At 31.6% G+C, this 22,109-nt stretch overlaps 2 protein-coding genes across 9 annotated transcripts in view; one reads left to right on the top strand and one right to left on the bottom strand.

Annotated features, from left to right (window-relative positions):
- Positions 1–887: 887 nt before the first annotated feature.
- On the top strand, positions 888–7,046 carry LOC113046358 (gamma-soluble NSF attachment protein-like). The gene is made up of 12 exons (XM_026207243.1): positions 888–1,081; positions 1,924–1,991; positions 2,098–2,182; positions 2,946–2,963; positions 3,146–3,176; positions 3,255–3,364; positions 3,495–3,561; positions 3,642–3,712; positions 5,090–5,168; positions 5,251–5,330; positions 5,407–5,536; positions 6,263–7,046. The coding sequence occupies exons 1-12, from the start codon at positions 1,026–1,028 to the stop codon at positions 6,404–6,406; spliced, it is 939 nt and encodes a 312-aa protein (XP_026063028.1). The 5' UTR covers positions 888–1,025; the 3' UTR covers positions 6,407–7,046.
- A 2,927-nt stretch (positions 7,047–9,973) lies between these two features.
- Positions 9,974–22,109, bottom strand: part of piezo2b (piezo-type mechanosensitive ion channel component 2b) — an 82,191-nt gene continuing 70,055 nt past the window's right edge. For 5 of the 8 annotated variants that reach the window (XM_026205528.1, XM_026205534.1, XM_026205532.1 and 2 more), the window contains 11 exons: positions 21,876–22,014; positions 21,034–21,181; positions 20,657–20,871; positions 19,037–19,195; positions 17,889–18,303; positions 15,858–15,950; positions 14,327–14,499; positions 12,817–12,933; positions 12,641–12,720; positions 12,346–12,544; positions 9,974–11,155 (listed from right to left, as the gene is read on the bottom strand). In XM_026205528.1, coding sequence (XP_026061313.1) covers positions 10,903–11,155; positions 12,346–12,544; positions 12,641–12,720; positions 12,817–12,933; positions 14,327–14,499; positions 15,858–15,950; positions 17,889–18,303; positions 19,037–19,195; positions 20,657–20,871; positions 21,034–21,181; positions 21,876–22,014 — 1,991 coding nt within the window. In that variant the 3' untranslated portion in view covers positions 9,974–10,902. The remainder of the gene's footprint in view (positions 11,156–12,345; positions 12,545–12,640; positions 12,721–12,816; positions 12,934–14,326; positions 14,500–15,857; positions 15,951–17,888; positions 18,304–19,036; positions 19,196–20,656; positions 20,872–21,033; positions 21,182–21,875; positions 22,015–22,109) is intronic. The other 3 variants (XM_026205536.1, XM_026205535.1, XM_026205531.1) reach the window with 1 other exon arrangement.

Raw genomic sequence — 22,109 nt, 5'->3', positions numbered from 1 at the left:
TTTTTACTTTTTACTAAAAAGCATACAAAAAAAATCTTACTTCTATAAGCCTACCTCATATTTAACTTTTTTTTTTACTAAATATTTTACATGATAGTGTAAAAAATGTTTCCATCATGGCACCAGTAAAAACCTTTCTCCCTTTTTTGACAGAAAAAAATGACTTTATTAATACAATTTATATTCTGCACATGTAAGATAGGAAAATATATATAGCCTACAAGTTTATATATATATATATATATATATATATATATATATATATATATATATATATATATATATATATATATATATATATATATATATATATACATATACTCTCTCTCTCTCTCTCTCTCTCTCTCTCTCTCGCTCTCTCTATACACTCTATCCGTTAATAACTAAATAAATAAATTTCTCTTACACATAAACATTTGAATAATAAAGATATGGAAAATGTTTATAAAAACATCTAAAATATTATATTCTAAAATCGCAAATAAATCCAATCAGTAAATTATAGGAAAATATCTATAAACACATTTAAAATATTCGATCCATATTTGATATAACCACAAAAATAACAAAATTATATATGTAAATAAATAAATACATACAAATGGCCTACTTAATACACGCATAATATAATATAATATAATATAATATAATATAATATAATATAATATAATATAATATAATATAATATAACACAAGGTAAATATCTCGAAACACATTGAAAATGCCATCTATATTCTATAATAATTAAAACTAAATACAAATAACACATTTTAAATCCGTAAATAAATACATTATTAATAATATTTTAATAATACATACATTTTATTACTCATACTAAAATAAATGTATGAGTATAATAAAAAAAAATGCTGAAAGGTGTTTTGCAGCATCCCACTCGGGTTCCCGTAGAAAAACACCGTGACGTGAATGAGCTGTTGAAGAAAATCTGGATAATCTGTAACAGTCCATCCTCATCCTCATCCTCATCCTCATCCTCATCCCCTTCATCCGCGAGACCGAGAGCCATGGCCGCGCAGAAGATCAACGAGGCGCACGAGCACATCGCCAAAGCCGAGAAATGGTGAGATATGAAACATATTCTCCTACAGAACAGAGCTCATGCATTCACACACAAACACCGACTTATGCTGTCACTGTCACTAATTCTGCTGCAGTTGTCTTTAGCCTAACTCATTTATCGGTGCAGTCATGTCCAAGTGGTTAAGGATCCTGATGCGCGTTCATGATAATGTTACAAGCGAGAATGATTGCGTAATCGCGCGTATAGTGATTGAGGTTACCTTGGCGACAGCTGCGGTGGTCCTGATGTTGTCTTCATTTTTGAGGCTTCTATTGATGATGTGGGCCTTTCCTGAAATCCAGTGCATGTCCATGTGCCCATCAGGCAGTAGAGACCGGGGCAAGTTGTCACAGGCTACACATCGCATTAAACAGAAAATTTTGAGTCTGACTTTCAGTTACACCTGTGTGGCTTTGCATGTTGTTTTCAAACACCTAGTTCTTATGTTATGTGCAATTGTGTATTATTAATATATTTTTTTGTAATATATTGTGGAAGAGTATATAATATTTTAAAAAAAATTGTTTTATGTATATGCAATTTGATAATTAATTCTATATTCTTTAAAATATTATGAAAATGTATCTACTGAGAAGCATTTATGGTAAACTAAATTATATCTTGATGTAATTTCTATTGACATTTTGATGTTGTGTATTTAAATATAATATGTTTTAATTCCACATCTATAATTATAAAGATGCAGTTTAGTAACACTTTCAACATAATATTGAATAACACACTACAGTTCAAATTATTATCAATACATTTAAGCACACTTTCTTTTCGCAAGGGTTGTGATAATAGTGAACACCATACAATATTTGTTTTACTTTATGCAGCTCGAAGACCAGCATGACCAAGTGGAAACCTGATTATGATGAAGCCGCTTCAGAGATGGCAAAAGCAGGTGATGTAGACCTTCAGTGAACTGACGTCTTGCTCTGATGTTATTGATGAAGGTCATTATGTAGTGAAATAGGACCATAACAAACTGTATGATGATGTTATATCAGCTGTGGCTTTCAAAAACGCCAAACAGTTTGAAGAAGCGAAGGATGCGTACCTGAAGGAGGCCGAGTACCACACAGAAAACAAAGCGTATCCTTCTCCTCCCAGAAATCATAATTACAAAGTTAATTTAACAAACAAAACTAATTACTGTAATGTGCAAAGAGCCATACGCCACAGAGATCTACAGTATCTGATTTAATTTTTATGCTGATTTATTCACCTTAATGTCAGTTCTTGTAAATATTAGGTAAAATGTATAGGGAGAATGTGCCATATACTGTATATTCACAATACTGTCAAAAGTTTGGGGTCAATAAGATTGATCGATTGATTATTGGAAATAAATTATTACTTTTATTCAGCAAGGGTCCATTAAATTGATCAAAAGTAGCAGGAAAGACAATTATATATTTATTTTTTAAATAAATTCTCTTCTTTTGAACTTTATATTCATAGAAGAATCCTGAGGAAATAACAAAACCACCTTTTGCAAAAAAATATGAAGCAGCAAAACTTGTTTTCAACATTGATAATATTCAGAAATGTTGTTTTTGAACAGCGAAGACTGCAGTAATGATGCTGAAAATACAGCTGTACATCACTGGAATACATTACATTTTACCATATATTACACTAGAAACTGTTATTTTAAATTGTAATAATATTCTACAATATTCCTGTCCATTTCTGAACAAATTAATGCAGCCTTCGTGAGAAAAAGAGACTTCCTTCAAAAACATGAAAAAATCCTGCCGACTCCAAACTTCTGAACAGTATAGTATTTGATTTAGATTTTGGTTTAGTCTCTCATTTGATACAGTACTCATATTTACTTAACTAAAACTCACAGACTCTTCCATGCAGCGAAGTAAGTGACCATTAATGTTTCAAGGCTACTCATTAACTCTATTAACTTACTAAACTAATCTATAGTTTACCAGTTTCCTTTAATAGTTGAAACATATTGCTGTCATTAACTGAGCTATATGTATTTTACTTCTACATCTGTACAATGTAACCCACGATGAAAGACGCTGTTCTTCTTCTCAGAGCGTATGAACAGGCTGGTATGATGCTGAAGGTGAGTTGACCGTGCAGTGATTGTAATGGATGGCCTGTAGGTTTGAGACGTGTGCGACTGACTCTTCTTCACCTGCAGGACATGAAGAAAATGCCCGAAGCCGTTCAGCTGATCGAGAAGGCCAGCATCATGTATGTGGAGAACGGGACGTCTGGCACCGCTGGAATAGCCTTGGACCGAGCTGGGAAGTGAGTAAACAGATCCAAACTCTTTTTGAGAGGTTGTCTGTGTAGTTTCTTATGCTTAAACGAACTATAATATGCATGCAAAGGTTGTGTTAGCATTAGCGGTGTTAACTAGTGCCGTGCACTTCTTCAGACTCATCGAGTCGATTGATCTGGAGAAAGCTGTGGACTTGTATCAGAAGGCCGCATCTGTGTTTGAGGTGAGGAAATGCAAACATGGTTAATAAATCATCCATTTGTCCACACATAACCCGTGTGAACTGGTTTGTGTTGTGTTCAGAATGAAGATCGGCTCAGAGAGGCTGCAGAGCTTCTGGGAAAAGCCTCCAGACTTCTGGCGAGACTGCGCAGGTGCGTCTTTAAGCATTAAACTGGGATATTATAAATATGGGATATTGTGATGAATTATTCAATGATGATTTAACATGTGATAAAACATGTTTTTTTCATACTGTATATTGCTACAGCAGCTCATTTCACCCTCTGCCTAAAATGCTACAGTCTCTTTAAAGCCCCGCCTTCCAAAAAGCCAAGATTTTCTGTCGGAGAGATCAACTCTTTTGATTTTGACTTTATTCTTGTAATTTTGCATATTGTGTACAGCACAAAAAGCTATATTACACTCTAAAGGAAAAGTACAATGAAAAAAAAAAAAACATAATAGATGCCCTTTAAGCATTAACAGTCCATGTCATGTATAATGACACTTTTACTGTAAAAACAATAAATCAAAATCAATGTGATGCATGATCCTGATTGTTCAATAAATCACATGGTTGCATATATTATAATATATTACTTCACTAGCTCCCCTGATGACTTCACAACGGTGTTGTTAACTAAAAATAGAAATATCAAAAATAATTTATTACAATAATTGATAACAAAAAAAACTTCAAATTGACTTCAAATAAAAAAGCATATTTTAAAACGTATACAAATGACAAAACACAATATAATTACTAAAACAAAAAGATGAAAATGGAAAATAAAGAAATAAAAACTTTTTAAGATTATTAATTTAAAAATATGAATAAATACTTCATAGTAATATAGTACAAAAAAGACACTGCTTCACAATATAAATCTTTATAATAAAATGAATTAAAGCTATATGAATTCTGCACTAAATTACAAGTCATCTGAAGCTATGATGTTATAACATAAAACTTTTAGAAAGAAAAAAATAATTCATAAAATAAACCTTAACATAAAATAAATAAAATGTAAAAAAGTTAGTTAGTTATTAATTTTATTTTAGTTGCCAATGCAAGTATGTTAGTTGAAGTACTTAAATTGAAATAAAAATGAATATAAAGAAAAAAAAAAAGAAATAAGACCTAACAGAATTACTAAAACTTCTTTCATTATTACAATTTTTATAAAACTGGAAAATGTAAAATTAAAATCTCAGTTGCTTAGTTTATTTCATTTCGTTGCCACATGTCAAATGTTTTTGTTTGATTTAAATTAAATTGACAAAATAAATCTGAAATAAAAACAAAATTGTAATAGAAATGGGAGGGGCGCATAAAATGTATTACTAAAGCTTTAACATAAATTCAAATGAAAGAAACTGAAAATACAAAATAAAAAAAATAAAAAAAAATATGAATAAATTCTATCATAGTACTAATTAGTAATATGATGATAGTAATGTGCTTTCTATATGCTCAGTGCTTGCTGAACCAGTGTTTGAGCTGTTGCTGTTGTGTTTCTTGTGCTCAGGCTGGACGAGGCCGCAGTGTCCCTTCAGAAAGAGAAGAACATGTACAAGGACATTGAGAACTACCCCACCTGCTTTAAGGTGCAAGAGCTTTTTTGTAAAATAAACACAGAACTTTGCATTCTAATGTTGCATTAGTTTGAACAGATGTTTGATATTGCAGAAAACCATCGCTCAAGTGCTGGTTCATCTCCACAGAGGAGACTTTGTGGCGGCAGACAAGTGTGTCAGAGAAAGTTACAGGTAGGAACGAGTAACACCGTCATCCTTCAGAGCACCAGAGTGATCTCTGATCAGTGTCAAATACTGGGCTCTTCAGTCTCCCAGGGTTCAGTGGGAGCGAGGACTGTGTTTACATGGAGACGCTTCTGAAAGCGTATGACGAGCAGGACGAGGACGAGGTGTCACGCGTCTGCAACTCACCTTTACTGAAGTACATGGACAACGACGTGAGTGTCAGTCAGTCCTCGCACGCAATACTGTGAACAATCAAACCAAACAGCATTACACTCACTAAAGGAGTCATTTAGCTCAATATCAGTAAATTAAAAAATACATATACATTAAAGTAAAATAAATATATAAATTAAAAGCAAAATTGTGTACCTTTGAATAATTGTGTACATGTTAGTATAGAATTTTTTCAACACCACTTATCATTGAAATAGACAAAAAAAAATGCACATCTTTACAAAAATATTTAGTTTCTTGTTATTTTATTATCACTAAAATATATTCATACTTTGTTTACTTCTTGTAGTTACTTTTTGTAATACTTTGAATAAATTATATAAACATATCTATTTTCATTGTAATGAAAAATGTAATTTTTTTGTTGTGTAGTTTTAAGTCATTTTTAGCTTTAATTTAATTTTTGTTAATTTAGTAAAAAAAAAAAATACAAAAATGTGAAAAAAATAAAATTAAGTACACAAATTTCAGAAAAATAAAATATGTTTAAGTTGTTTTAATTGTTTTTAAATATCTTATTTTATACATTGCTTATTTAAGTAAGATTGTTTGTTTGTTTGTTTATTTGTTTTTGTTTTAGATTTCATTAAAGATAACCTTGGTGGAAACGTAGCATATGTACTAGGCATTTACTATATTCTCAAAACTACAGTAATCATGCAGTGACATCATCACTAGCTGTTTTCTGCTGTGTGTGTGTGCAGTATGCCAAGCTGGCGATCTCTCTAAGGGTTCCCGGTGGAGGGGCCGGAAAGAAGAAGAAGAAATCTCCTGTTGCTCCTCAAGGGGGCAGCGCTGGCCCGCCATCGGCCGAGGAAGATGACGATTATGAGGGAGGTTTGTGTTAATGGAGAGAACGGCCTGACTCCTCCATGCGTCTGTGTGTGTGTGTGTGTGTACGAGCATATAAGTGTTTCCTCCCTTTGTGCAGTGGAGTCATTCTGTTCCTGTTTGTCCCGCTTGGGAGTGTCCAGATTTCTGTGTGTTTACTCATCAGGCACACAGAAAACCCTACACACACGGGGTGTGGACATCAGTTTAACATATTTAATGTTGAAGAGGTTCATTTCATTGCCACAAGATGCACCAAATGCAATAGAGCCCTGAAGTGATGACGTGTTTTGTAGTCAGCATCACACTGCTTTATTTTACAAAAGCACAACAGGGTTTTTCCATCGGCTTTTGAATAACTGTAAAAAATAAGATCTGTGAGCAACCGAAGGTGGTGATTCTTACATGTTATGTTCATCACGATGATCTTAACAATTATTATGAATTTTGAAGCATGCATAACATTGCCAGAAGTAAAAAGCTTAACGTAGGGACTAACTCATAACTCTCTTTAACACTTTCAGTTTTCATTTTCTCTGAAAGTTTGAGATTGAATACTTCAAAAGTGTGATTTTAAACACAATATGGCAGTGACAAGCTAATTATGAGTAGATGAGTTTATCTGTCTGTTATTATAGTTAACTAAAATCATTTGTTTTAAATCATCCCTTGAATAAAAAATAAATGTTAACTGAAATAAAATATAATGTAAAATAATTACTAAATTGTTATTAAGTTTAACTTTTGTAGTCAAATTACAATTAAAATTGAAAAACTAAACACAAAAAATTGCTAAAACTTTAATATTACAGTGAAAGCAGGAAATAACAAAACTAATAATGACAAAAAACCTTAAAAGTATTTCAATGATATTGGAATAACACTAGTTCAGCATTACAACCTCTGTAGTCCCCTTTAGACTTGTTTTCGACCAAAATAAATAAATAAATAAAATTATATATATATATTACATAATATAATAATGGATTATGTAATATATGTAATATATAATAATGCAATAATGTAACTCCATAAAATTAACTTATTGCATTACTTATTCACTTTTTATGGAAAGTAATGCATAACATGACTTTTGTGTTACTTTTTGTCACCTGAGCTGGGATTGCTTATTTGTTTTTAATAAAAATAACCCCCAAAAGTTATATTTTTGGTAACTGTAAAGGCCACTCTCACAACAAAAGTGGATTGAATAAGCTTCAGGCTGTGTCTTTGAACTTTAATAAGTTAGGTCAGATATTATCCTGTAAATGTAAAATAATGCGTTACTTTACTAGTTAATTGAAAAACTAATCTGATTACATAACTCACATTACTTGTAATGCATTACTCCTCCAACACTGGTAAATGATGTAGAAGAAAAATGTGAAAAGATCTTTTGTTGAACCACAGAACTTTTTTGTCAAAAAAAAAAGGAACATTGACGTCAAGATGATTTTGACGCTCATTTTCAGGTTTTCAACTACAAAAATCTTTCATCCTTTCAGCACTCTATTGATTGCAGTGTTTTCAGTCAAGTTACAAGCATTCGTCTTCCATTGGTCAGCTATAAAGTCCCGCCCCAAATCTCACACTATTGGTTGAGCCTGTAAATTATCAGTACTGGGCTTTTTTGATGTGTGTGTATGATCATATTGTTAGATACATTCAGTTTGTAAATGTTTTCTTATAATTTGATAAGGAACTGTGTATTGTATACAGGTTTTATTTACTTTTATTTGTGAACAATGTCTGTGATGTCAAAGTGATGTTGAATCAGTTTTAAAAAAATTAAAATACTATATTATTATTATTATGTACAGTAATTTATTGTACGTGTAGTTGAAATGTAAATGTGGATGTGGAGTGAGTTGCATGTTGCTTTTCCAAATATACAAACCTGACAGACATAAAGATGCAAAAATGAGCTAATAAAATAATCATCTATACAGTCATTGATTGTCTGCTGTTAAATGTGTTTTCTTATTAACTATGCGGAGAACAAATGTTTTTCAGTATTCATTTCAATCACAAAAAAAGACAGATTTTTAAACTTTAGTGTAAACCATGTACTTACAAAAAAAAAGAGAAATACAGGAACAAAAAAGAAAGAAAAAAGTGGCATGTTGTCCTTTAATTGTGTGCTTTATTTGAAGTCAATAAACCATTTCCCGTTTTAATCCGGCTACAGCTTTTCTTTTCCCCCTGTTTTGATGTTGCTGAAAAAGTACTGCACACACAAACTAATGAAAGCGTTTCATGTCAAACATTATTTTTCATTCATGCTACATTGTCTTTAATGCATAGTTCAGAGATGGACTCAAAAACAATATTCAATGTTCTCCTCAAGCATCAGCACAACACGATCCGTCGGCGTGGAGCTCACATTGATAGTCAAATATGATGCACATGATCCCATTGTAAATCTACAGCCTAGCAGAGACTCCAGCGGTTCATCTGAGAGTCCATGATCATAGAAAGCTCCTTCCTGAGAATGGATGCCAAAGGTGTTGGATAAAAATGGATTTCATGTCCTTTATGGTCCACCCGCCTGTCGTATTGCTCAAATAAATACAAGTACGTAGTACAAATGTGAGTCAGATTCTTCCTCATGTACAAACAACTTTCTGACGAGTACAACAGTCCTGGCGATGCATATTTAATAACTCTCATGCCTTCAAGGATGTAGACTACCTGTTTATAACTAATATCCATTATTCATTTTCACCACAAGTCAAATGTTTCCACGAAATATTGATTTCTGAAACACGAAAATGTTCATTCTGTTTGTGTTGCATGAATGAGGCACAATGATCAGAAACCATTTTACAGTACGTTATTGTTGCACTGTGAAAATGGTTTAGCAAGCAATTGAAATTCCATGAATTCTGTGTATTTCTGAATACATTTCTCTGTAGATCATTCAGAAAATTAATTGGATTTATGAAGAAATGCATTCAAATTCATTCTAAACTAATTTCTGTGTGATTCATTCATAAAATAACTTGGATTTACGATTAAATAAACATAAAAAAATCACTCTGAATGATTTTCAATGTAAATATTTCTTAAAATTATTTGGACTTATGAAGAAATGTACATCGAAATGCATTCAAAAACAATTTTTGTGTGAATAATTAATAAAATAATTTAGAATTATGACAAATAATTTTCACAGGAACACCAAAAATGTATTTAGAATGAATTTCTATTTAAATCCAAATTATTTTATGAATTATTTATGAAGAAACATACATAAGAACACATTTAAAATCGGTTCTAAACACATGGCTGTGTAAATCAATCATTAAATCATTTGGATATATTAAAAAATGCATGCACAAATGCATCTAAAATTCATTCTGAACAAATTTACGCCAATCATAAATAAAATTATTTGGATTTATGAAGAAGAAATGCATTCTTAATTTGTCCTGAACAAATGTGTGTAAATCATCAATGAAATAATTTGGATTTACGAAGAAATTCATTCAAAAATTGTTCTGAACAATAACTGTGCACGTCAAAAATATAAACAAAAACATTCAAAATGTGCTCTGAATAAATGATTCTTAAAATAATTTGGATTTATACATAGAAACACATTCAAAAATTAGTAATTCGATGTAAATCATTCATAAAATCATTTGAATTTACAAACAAATGTACAGTACACAGACACATTCGAAATTCCTTCTGAACTAATTTCTATGTAAACCATTCATAAAACCATTTGGACGTATGAGGAAATGTACACAGAAAACACATTCAAATTCTTTCTATTTCATGAAATGAGGCTCTTAAATAACAAGATCTGCTGAAACTGATCAATCATTAATTGTAATGTGAAAACAATCTCCCATTCACTTTGAAAAGCCATAATACTCCAAGCCTTATAAAAACACTAAACGTCCTTCACACTTTCCTAATCTGTGTTCATAAATGACAGATGATCTCCTTAAAGTCCCCAAGGAGTGAAGTTATTACTGTTGCGTACGCTCCACTTCACACTTTGTTGTACATGAGAAAAAAGCTTGAGATCCCGTCGTGATGAAATGATCCGAATGTATTCCTGAGAAAGGTGGTGGATAATGATGCGTCTAGTTGATTGTACTAATGAAATAAGGCAAATAGAGATTGTCACGAAATTCACAGCGCCACCTACAGGGCTTCAGTTTCTCATCTTCAGAGAGAAGTTAAAAATCAAGCCCAAAGTCTGTAGTAGGTTGAGTATTTCTCGTCTACGTCCATAACGTCGCATGCACTCCCAAAGACGAGAGTCGTATCAAAGTGGCGCATGCCTGGAAGCCCTAAAGTTCACTTATCAAGCCCTTAAAAAACACTAGCAAGTGCACGTCCACTGGATGAAAACTACACGAGTGCTAACGTTTCATCAGTTAACATGAAGAGCAAAGCTTCTCTGGTTCAATTCAACTGTGCTCTTTGGGAAGGAGGCACAATTCCCGCTTTACGCTTCTCATGGAGTTCCTCCGAAGGTCAGCGTCCTCATCCTCACTCACTCACTCTTCTCTCTGGTCCACTTGATCATGGTTTCTGGAGAGCGGTAGAGGAAGATGAGTTTGGCGTACAGGTCTTCCTCCAGGTCCAGTTCCCCCGTCTCTCGGACCAGGAAGATGTCGGTGCAGAGCTTGAGGATCCGGTCCACATTGGGCAACTCTTCGAACATGATGGTGTGAGAGATCCCGCTGAAGAACTCGCGCACGAACTTCCCGATAACCAGAACCACTGACATGTACAGACCCATGATCCTGTGCACACACAGGCTCACATGTTCAACTTATCAATGAATTACTTTTGAATTAAGTTCCTTACAGACTGATAAAAACATGTTCACTTGGTTCATATGGGATGCATATCATATCAAATATCGGTAGCACTTTATTTTACAGTCCTGTTCCTCATGTACATACTATGTACTTATAGTAATAACTATGTAATAACTATGTACTAACCCTGAACCTACTCCTAAACCTAACCCTACCCCATGTAGTTATCTTGTATTACCAGAACTTTCTTAGATAAATACACTGTAAGTACACTATAAGTACATGTAAGTACACGTACTGTAAAATAAAGAGCAACCCAAATATCAATGGAAGCCAGTTTGCACCATGGAATAAAAAAAATTGAAATTCTCAACGTTTTCTCCCAAAATGGCCTTATCTAGCAATTTTACATTTATATGACACACATCTGACCTTTTTTCTTTGCGAGAAAAAAAAGTCAGGATCGTTAGATGTTAAAGGGATGAAAATTCGGTCAAATAATGCCTGTTCGAGATGATTTAAAACTTTATACTTATACTTTATTATTTTAAATATACAGTACACAAAGTTATTGTTACTCTCAAATGTTACTCTCACCAAGGCCACATTTATTATATAATAAATGCAGTAAAACAGCAATATTACAGCATCTTTGAGCATCATAACTCCAGCTTTCAGTGTCACACGATGCTTCAGGAATCATTCTAGTATGCTGAATGACAGCTCAAGAAACATTTCTGATTATTATTAAAGTTGAAAACAGTTGTGCTGAAAACCGTGCGTTTTTTAGATTTTTTGATGTATAGACAGTTTAAAAGAACAGTTTTTTTATTTTTTGCCAATTTAATTCATCCTTGCTGAATAAATGCAGTCCTTTCTTTCAGAAATAAAATGATTAGTAATCCCAAACTTTTGACCAGTAGTGTATCATAAAAAGGTTTTCTATGTCAATTTTGGTGCATCACTATACTGAATTGAACTTGGCTAAAAAATATTCTTAAACAGACAACACTCAATATATCTCTTTAAATGTTAGTTACTGTGCGTTTTAGTTGTAGAAGCATTTCAGTTGTGTTGTTTCTCTAATGAGAAGCCCCGCCCATAGCGAACTCTCATTCCCTTTAGGAAGGACAGACTAATAAGTTCAGACTATAATGTTTCATGTCACTCACCCATAACCAGCCAGAAAGCCCAGACTGGGTGGACTGACTTGGTCACTGATGATGTACAGCTCCAGACCAGATTCGTTTCCATCCTTCAAAGATATAGGCCCTCTTTCCGTCTGTTTCACGATCCACCACTCCTGGAGGCCTTCTGTGCTATTTTGGTTGGATTTATGTAAGGACAGTGTGATGTTCATGTATTGTTTCCCTTGGGGAGCACACAGAAAAGTGAAGAGAAACAGGCATGATGACGGCTGTACTAACACATAGCAATGCACTAAATGATGGAGAGCTGGTGTATTACCGAGGTAAAGCTGCTCAATAGGCTTGGCATTGGAGTCGCTCGGTGCTCTGATGTATCTTGGAAAAATGTTTGTGATGTTCCTAAATAAAAAACACCATTACAAATGATCATTCATGCCAATGGCTTTTTAGTGGTAAAAGAGTTAAGAAAAATATATGTTTGAAGCTTAAACTCACACTTCTTTTTGCTCGGTTCCATTCAGAAGATTTGTTAGTTTACTTCTGGTAATTTCGTCCAAGTCAATGTAGTGTTTTCCTATTGCAGTTTCAACTTTGGCACCTAGACTGAGGTTCCTAAAGGATGAATGCAGTGAATGAGATTAAACAGAAAGTAATTCAGTTCATTGATGACTGAAAACCTCAGTCTTTGTCGTTAACATCTTAGTCCTGACCAGAGAGGCACATAATCATGACAGTGTCTTTAAATGCAGAACAAATTCACAAGAGATGATGCCAAAGTGACTATATGGGTCACATAAAATACAATATTTTTGTAAATTCCTATTACACACACAAAATTATTCTATATATAAATTATATATTTGTATAAAAACATTTAAAAGATTAGTTCACCAAAAACTTTACTCAAATTTACTCGTGATGTAGGTGACAGAAAAGAAGGTTTTTATTTGAAACATAGGGCTCGAGCACCCATGGAAAAACAGGAGATAGTTTCCGTTCATTTTAACCAATAAGAAATGGATTGCAGCTTTTTGTAAACAGGTATTTATTAAATTTTTTATTTTAGTGAAGCACAACCCTCATAGAAAAAAATTGTGCATTACAATTTGTTTGGTTGGTGACATACTTTAGAGACTTTGTTTTAAAGACTTTAAAACAAGTCAGAATACATTTGTTTTATAATCTAGTTATTAACAGTTTTCTTAAATGCTTACAGAATCAAAATACACAGAAGAATTTCCTGCTCAGTGAACACTTGTGAGATGAATAACACTGCAACAAAAAACTATTTGGTCACACTTTATTTTAAGGTCCAATTCTCACTATTAACTAACAATTAACTATGACTTTTGCCTCAATTAACTCCTTATTTGCTGCTTATTAATAGTTTATAAGGTAGTTGTTAAGTTTAAGGTATTGGATTATGGGTGTCATGCATTATATGTACTTTATAAGCACTAATAAACAGCCAATATGTTAATAATAGACATGCTAATAAGCAACTAGTTATTAGTGAGAATTGCACCCTATACTAAAGTGTTACCAACTCTTTTTAGGATTGAGGAATTATTTTGCAGCTCAATCTCTATTACAGTATATGACACAGTTTAAATTATAAATACAGATACAAGTACAGTTTACTGAAAACCGTTTTCTTGTGATTATTTGATGTTACGCTGTCATCACACGTGCTGAAAAATAGCACACGAAACACTGCTTACATTTATATTTTATTTAGTGATAATTCTGGGGTGGAACAGCTTTTTCTTAGGGTGGCAATTTTTTTTACTGTTCTACTGAAAAAAAAAATGTCACTTACATTTTAGATGGACTGAGGGTGAGTAAAACCTCAAATTTTAATATGATAAATATTTTTATAAACTGTTTGGATCTCAAGGGTCCAAGCGTCTCAAGGTTTTACCCATTCTCCACCAGCAATCCAAGCTTTTTCACGTGCTCATCTGTTTGTATCTGTATGCTGGTGTGATGTTGAACTCTACAGTACCTCTGTATGGACCAGGCGAAGGTGAGAGGGAACGTCTCAGTTGATTTACTGAGCATTTTAATGAGGTTCTCCTTGCTCGGGGGGCTGATGGTCCAGAGCGAGTTGGAACTTCCTTCTAGTTGGGCTATGGTCAAATCCTCAGGAATATAAGACTCCAGGAACTGCAAAGCATTCTGTAGGAGACACATGCATCTTTAGCTCTACTTAGAAACAATCAGGAATGCACAACTTATCATCATCAGGCAATATTAGTTTGTTGTCAGATCAGCATTGCTATCAGACATATACAGTATATATATGTGTGTATGTGTGTGTGTGTGTGTGTGTGTGTGATAGGGCTAGTAATTTAATGCTTTAATTACAACAATTAATTAAGCAAAAAATGTTTACACATTTAATGCATTTGCTCCGCACCAGACCTATGTAGGTCATCTGACATTTCATAATATGACATTTCATGATAAATATGGGGCAACTGCGTGATGGAGCACAGAGAAAGTGATTAGAAAGTCCCTAAAATTCTATTTACGGGTACAAAATGCCTGTTTGAGTTTTTGTATCATATTTACCTCATATAGGCTAGTTAAGCAATATCACACGAGCTAGAGGCTAAGTGCAATATCACACGAGTGCAAATCTGATACTGATCTTATACAACAGTTCAGTAAGAAAGAAGTTAATATTGTGTTATTTTAGACACAAATTTTGTCTTTTTTAATGATGATGATCCGCTTCAAGTCAAACAAGCCTAATGATTCAATGAACCATTCATAAAGAACCATTTACTTGACTCCTGAATGAATCAGCCATTTGAACGAATCGAATGAATAAATGACTCAATGACTTAATCATTAAGACATTTACCACCACCTACTGCCAGTTTTAGTTTAGTTTAGTTTATTATTAACAGTATCATTTCATTTAAGAAATATTTTAATATTTCCATAGTAATTATAATACAATTAATACAATTACTTATTAAAGGTATAGTTCACCCAACCAAAAATGACAATTATGTCATCATTTACATCATGTAACAAATTTTATCAAACAAAATATTTCTCACTAATGTCTGTTTGATGCTTTACACAACAATGACTTTAAATGATCTCTTAGGAGTAATTTATCAGCCAAATTTGATGTGCAATTAATTTGTGATTAATTAGATTTAAAAAAAAATGCATTGCTTACTAGCCATATTATATAGTAGTATTTCAAAAGTAGCATTTATTCCTAAATAAGGCCTAATTATTTTACAATAAGAGGATTGTAGGTGAAAATTTGTTAAAATGGCAGGCAAAGAAATCCCACAATATCCAAATAGTCCTTAAACAAGTTCCATTTTATCTATGCAAAATTTAATTTCTTATTTTTTATTTTGATTATGCAATGAAATGTCACAATTGAACTCTATTGGTCATTATTAATCAGCTGTCTGAAATCATTTCCTTATATCGGTTAATTACTAGAAAATGTTCATGTCAAAGTACGAAGGATCTGCTGTGATTTGAATAGAAACTTAGTTCCTTACTGCATCAGAGCTGTATTTTTTTACAAACTCGGCAAACTCTGCAGGAGACACAGTTTTTAGATGGTTCTGCTGGGCACTCATCGTGAAGATCGGCTGAAAACAAAAAAACAAACAAGAACAGAAAAAAAAGAGCCATGTTAATCAATTCCCATAAGATAGACTGAAATTTTAGTTAGTGATCAAAAGTTAGTGATGTTACTGTGCCTAAACTAATTATATAAAAAAAAATAATCGCTGGTAATCGAAATAAAGCTGAAATAATACAAAATATTAATATTAGATAAAAATGCTATCAAATAACTAAAACTGAAATAAAATAATAAAGATAAATTGAAAACACTCAAAAAAATAAATAAATAAAACTGACATAACATAATTACTAAACTAAAATGATAATAAAAACAACTTATAATACTGAATAAAATAAAATAAAAATAATAAATAGAACAAAACAATAACTAAAATGATAATAAAAACAACTTATAATACTGAATAAAATAAAATAAAAATGATAAATAGAAGAAAACAATAACTAAAATGATAATAAAAACAACTTACAATACTGAATAAAATAAAATAAAAATAATAAATAGAACAAAACAATAACTAAAATGATAATAAAAACAACTTATAATACTGAATAAAATAAAATAATAATAATAAACAGAACAAAACAATAACTAAAATGATAATAAAAACAACTTATAATACTGAATAAAATAAAATAATAATAATAAATAGAACAAAACAATAACTAAAATGATAATAAAACAACTTATAATACTGAATAAAATAAAATTAAAATAATAAATAGAACAAAACAATAACTAAAATGATAATAAAAACAAGTTATAATACTGAATAAAATAAAATTTAAATAATAAATAGAACAAAACAATAACTAAAATGATAATAAAAACAACTTATAATACTGAATAAAATAAAATAATAATAATAAATAGAACAAAACAATAACTAAAATGATAATAAAACAACTTATAATACTGAATAAAATTAAATTAAAATAATAAATAGATCAAAACAATAACTAAAATGATAATAAAAACAACTTATAATACTGAATAAAATAAAATAAAAATAATAAATAGAGCAAAACAATAACTAAAATGATAATAAAAACAACTTATAATACTGAATAAAATAAAATAAAAATAATAAATAGAACAAAACAATAACTAAAATGATAATAAAAACAACTTATAATACTGAATAAAATAAAATAAAAATAATAAATAGAACAAAACAATAACTAAAATGATAATAAAAACAACTTATAATACTGAATAAAATAAAATAAAAATAATAAATAGAACAAAACAATAACTAAAATGATAATAAAAACTTATAATACTGAATAAAATTAAATTAAAATAATAAATAGAACAAAACAATAACTAAAATGATAATAAAAACAACTTATAATACTGAATAAAATTAAATTAAAATAATAAATAGAACAAAACAATAACTAAAATGATAATAAAAACAAATTATAATACTGAATAAAATAAAAGTAAAATAATAAATAGAACAAAACAATAAATAAAATGATAATAAAAACTACTTATAATACTGAATAAAATAAAATTAAAATAATAAATAGAACAAAACAATAACTAAAGTGATAATAAAAACAACTTATAATACTGAATAAAATAAAATAAAAATAATAAATAGAAAAAAACAATAAGTAATCAAACTTCAATAACTAATAAAAATGACAAAACAATAAAATAACTAAAAGTAAAATGACAACTGACAAGCATTGTAACAGTATATAAATAATATGAACTCAAAAATATCTCATCAAGTGATCTGAAATACTTTCCACATTCGTTTTATAGATTTGGATGACTCGTTTGTGTATATTTAGATTTCTGCCCATGTATTTTTAGGAGAAACAGCCGAGACAGAATAGAAAGCAATACACTGTTTCTTGTTTTCCATTGACAGTAGCCACGGTCAGACATCAGAACTGAGCATGCAGACGAGCAGAAGAGTGACGTGCACCTGAAGTCCTCCCAGCGTGAGCGTGACGGACACGTCCAGCGGGGTGTTGACCACTCCTGCCACAGATTTGACCAGAGACATGAAGAGCAGCGGGAACCAAACGATGCAGATCAGGAGCATCACGATCATGCCGCCCATTCCATACTTCACGACCTTCTTCTTCTTCTGGCCGCGTGGCTGAGGGTTACGCTGCCACACGACACACACACACAGATGCTCAGGATGCTGCCTTTGGAGGAAGCTGCCTGCTATTTCCCGCTTTCTTACCTTCTCGGACTCCCTCCAGCATTTGAGGATGAAGATGTGAGCGTAGATGTCCTCCACACAGATCCAGCTAGACAAGCTGAGCGTCGTGTCCGTCCAAACCCAGTCCATCACCGCACGCAGCTCCGTCAGGAACGGGATCAGACGAAACCTGGGACACACAACGCATACTAAACAAGTGGATCTGTTATGTGTAGGAAATAACTGGATTGCTTTACTTATAGAAATCATTGGTCGACCGATATGCCAGCTGATACTTTGCGTTGCTTAAAGAGTTAGTTCACCCAAAAATATCTTAATGTGTGTTTCCGAAGATGAATGAAGGTCTTATTGGTTTGGAACGACATGAACGGTGAGTAATTAATGACAGAATTTTCATTATTGGGTGACTATCCCTTGAATTATCTGCAATGGGCGCCATTTTTTTTTCATTCCACAATAACAAATACTATTTGTGACCTGGAGCAAATAGTCTTAAGTCTCTGGGGTATATTTTTAGCAATAGCCAAAAAAAACATTGCATGGGTCAAAATTATAAATTTTTCTATTATGCCAAAAAAATTGGATATTCAATAAAGATCATGTTCCTTGAAGATATTTTTAATCAAAACTTCATTTTTGATTAGTAATATGCATTGCTTAGTATTCATTTGCACAACTTTAAAGACGATTTTCTCAGTATTCAATTTTTTTTGCACCCTCAGATTCCAGATTTTCAAAAAGTTGTATCTCGTCCAAATATTGTTCGATCCTAACAAACCGTACATCAATTCGTACATTTTTTTTATTTTTATTGACACTTAAGACTTTAGGATTTGTGGTCCAGGGTCAGAAATGACATGCGACATCATCCTATAAAAACTGCTGTCGATCATGTTTCTCACCCCTGGAAGAGGAAGAGGTTGACGTAGTTGTAGCTCTTGGTGAGGAAGTTTCCCAGGATGCGAGTCGGATATCCACAGCGGATCTGATACGCTGACAGGCCGAAGTAAATGCATTTCACAAAGTACCAGAGCTGAGCGATCGGGTTCTGACTGAAGCGCCTGCACAGAGCAGATAATACACATGTTAGGACCTCCAGGGCATTTCTTCTTCATGTTGAAGACATCTCCGCATCATTTGTGAATTTAAATCATGAAACTTATAAAATAAAATAAAAAACATTTTAGAACCCTATGAAAACCATTTGGTTTTAATTATTTTTATGTATTTATGAAACTTTTCGTAAGGTAATGAAATTAGGGCATAAAATATTAACAATTTAACCTTTCTTTGTAAATGCAGTGAAATGACAGTTTAAAAATTATTAATTTTTTTTGGTAAAATTACATGAATTTTGCTTTATATATATATATACAGTACAGACCAAAAGTTTGGAAACATTACTATTTTTTATGTTTTTGAAAGAAGTTTCTTCTGCTCATCAAGCCTGCATTTATTTGATCAAAAATACAGATTTTTTTAAATATTGTGATATATTATTACAATTTAAAATAATTGTTTTTAGATTTATTATACTTTAAATTATAATTTATTTATGTGATGCAAAGCTGAATTTTTCGGATCATTATCACATGATCCTTTAGAAATCATCTAATATCTAATATGATGATTCATTATCAAAGTTGGAAACAGTTCTGCTGCTTAATATTGTTTCAGAACATGTGATACTTTTTTAGGATACTTTGATGAATAAAAAGTAAAAAAAAGAAAAAAAAGAAGCTATGTTTTTAAAATATAAATATTTTGTAATAACAATATACACTACTGGTCAGTTATTTGTAATTTGTCAGTAATTTAAATAAAATCAATAATTTTATTCAGCAAGGATGTGTTAAATTGATAAAAAGTGATAGTAAAGAAAATATATTATTAGAATATATATTATTAGATTTTTTATTTTATTTTGAATAAATGCAGTTCTTTTTAACCTTTTAGTGATCAAACATATTAGACAGCAGAACTGTTCCCAACACTCATAATAAATCAGAATATTAGAATGATTTCTAAATGATCATGTGATCGACTGATGTTACATGTGACACTGAAGGCTGTAGGAGTAATGATGCTGAAAATTCAGCTTTGCATCACAGAAATAAATTTTATTTATATATAAAAAGTATATTCAAATATTTCACAATATTACATTTTTTTCTGTATTTTTGATCAAATAAATGCAGGCTTGATGAGCAGAAGAAACTTCTTTCAAAAACATTAAAAATAGTAATGTTTCCAATCTTTTGGTCTGTACTGTATATATATATATATATTTATATATGCAATTGGAATGGATTCACATTGTGGCACTAATTAAGTTGAGTCCATTTTATTCTCAGTAAAATTACATTTTGCTGTTGAAATTTTTTTTTTTTAAATAATATGCAAAATTATGTATTTTAATCTATCAAACACATAAAAAGGATTAACAAACTTCTAATGTAATATAATGTCAAAACAGTCCTGAATGAATGATTTTAATTCAAATTTAAATTTCGTTCTTTTACCTCTCTGTGATTCCTGGTAAGATGAAAAACATCCAGAAATGGATGCCGAACACCAGGACGACCTGGAAAATCACTTTTCCCATCACTGTCTTGCGGAGGTACAGGGCGCGATCCACCACCATCGTGCCGAACTGGATGAGCACCATGACGAGGAACGGCCCGGGAACTTGGTCTTCAGACAGCGAGGATGTGATGTCAGCACCTCCCTGGTGTTTCTGTGAGCCAGACAAAACACACATCAACACACAGCCAAGGAGAGGTCATTTTAAGAGTCAGTTTAGAGGAGAACAAGGCTAATCTGATCTGAAACCTAGCTGTCTACTGGCATGCATTCATTTTTGTATGCTTTTTATAAATTGAAATACTTTCAAGTTTACCCCAAATGCCCAGAAGCCAAAGACAATAATGATGAAATCAACAGTGTCTGCTAGAAACATCAAGACGTAAACGTCTGTGACGGCGTTGTACTCCGGGTGGATCAGGTTATAGAAGAACTGACGGATGGGCTGATAGAACTCAACCAGTCTGAAGAGAGAAGATGAAGAGGAGACAAGCTAATATAAGATATTAAAAACAGGATAAAGAATGAAATTGACTTGACTTGAATTTATCCATTATCCAACTAAATGGATCATTTCACTTTGTTTTTTCAAATGACATGTTTTCCATTTAAAAAATTCTGTTTTAACACTTTAATTAAATTTATTCAATTTTAGCAATTTAATAATTTATTATTATGTTAACAATAATTGCCATATTAAATATCTGTATTAAAAAACAGAAAACCTGTCGTCTGTTTACATTTTCTGGATTCATTCTTTTGTTTTATAATTTCATGCAAATTTATCACTAAGATGATTATAATAAAATATATGCATAGAACTTTAACAGTAAAATCTTTAAAAATATAATTCTGGTAATCTATGTGGAAAAACAGTATTGCACAATCGAGATTTACTAAAAAATAAAAATAAAACATGCACCAAAAAACTGTGATAGTCTTTAAAAATAATGTTTAATATACTTTAATATTATTGGTTAATTTTTTATTTTATTTTAGTTGCCTCAGAGGTGGAGAAATATTATATTTCTTTAATATAAATAAATTGTTTTTATATAATATTTACAAATATTATCATTAGTTTTATCACATAAAATAATATCTAAAATGTTTATTTATTTATTCAAAACTAACATCTGTTTTCCCAAATGCACTTACTTTTTGATCACATAAACCTTTGCTTTGATGAGCTGCTCTCGGATCTTCTCCATAATCAGTTCTTTGCGGCTCTTCTGTGGTACTTCTGGCTCTGTGCTGCTGTTTTCTCTATGAACGCTGTTCCGTGTGCTTGTGCTGCCTGTGAAAGCAACCAGCAACCAACCGTTAACAGTTAAACTCATAGCAATGCTCGAATAAACGTCTCAGGTTACTCATGTAACCATTGTTCCCTGA

This window comes from Carassius auratus, chromosome 27 (assembly GCF_003368295.1).
Source record: "Carassius auratus strain Wakin chromosome 27, ASM336829v1, whole genome shotgun sequence".
NCBI classification, from domain to species: Eukaryota; Metazoa; Chordata; class Actinopteri; order Cypriniformes; family Cyprinidae; genus Carassius; species Carassius auratus.
The sequence above is the reverse complement of the archived record's forward strand: the minus strand, read 5'-3'. Positions and strand labels throughout refer to the sequence as shown.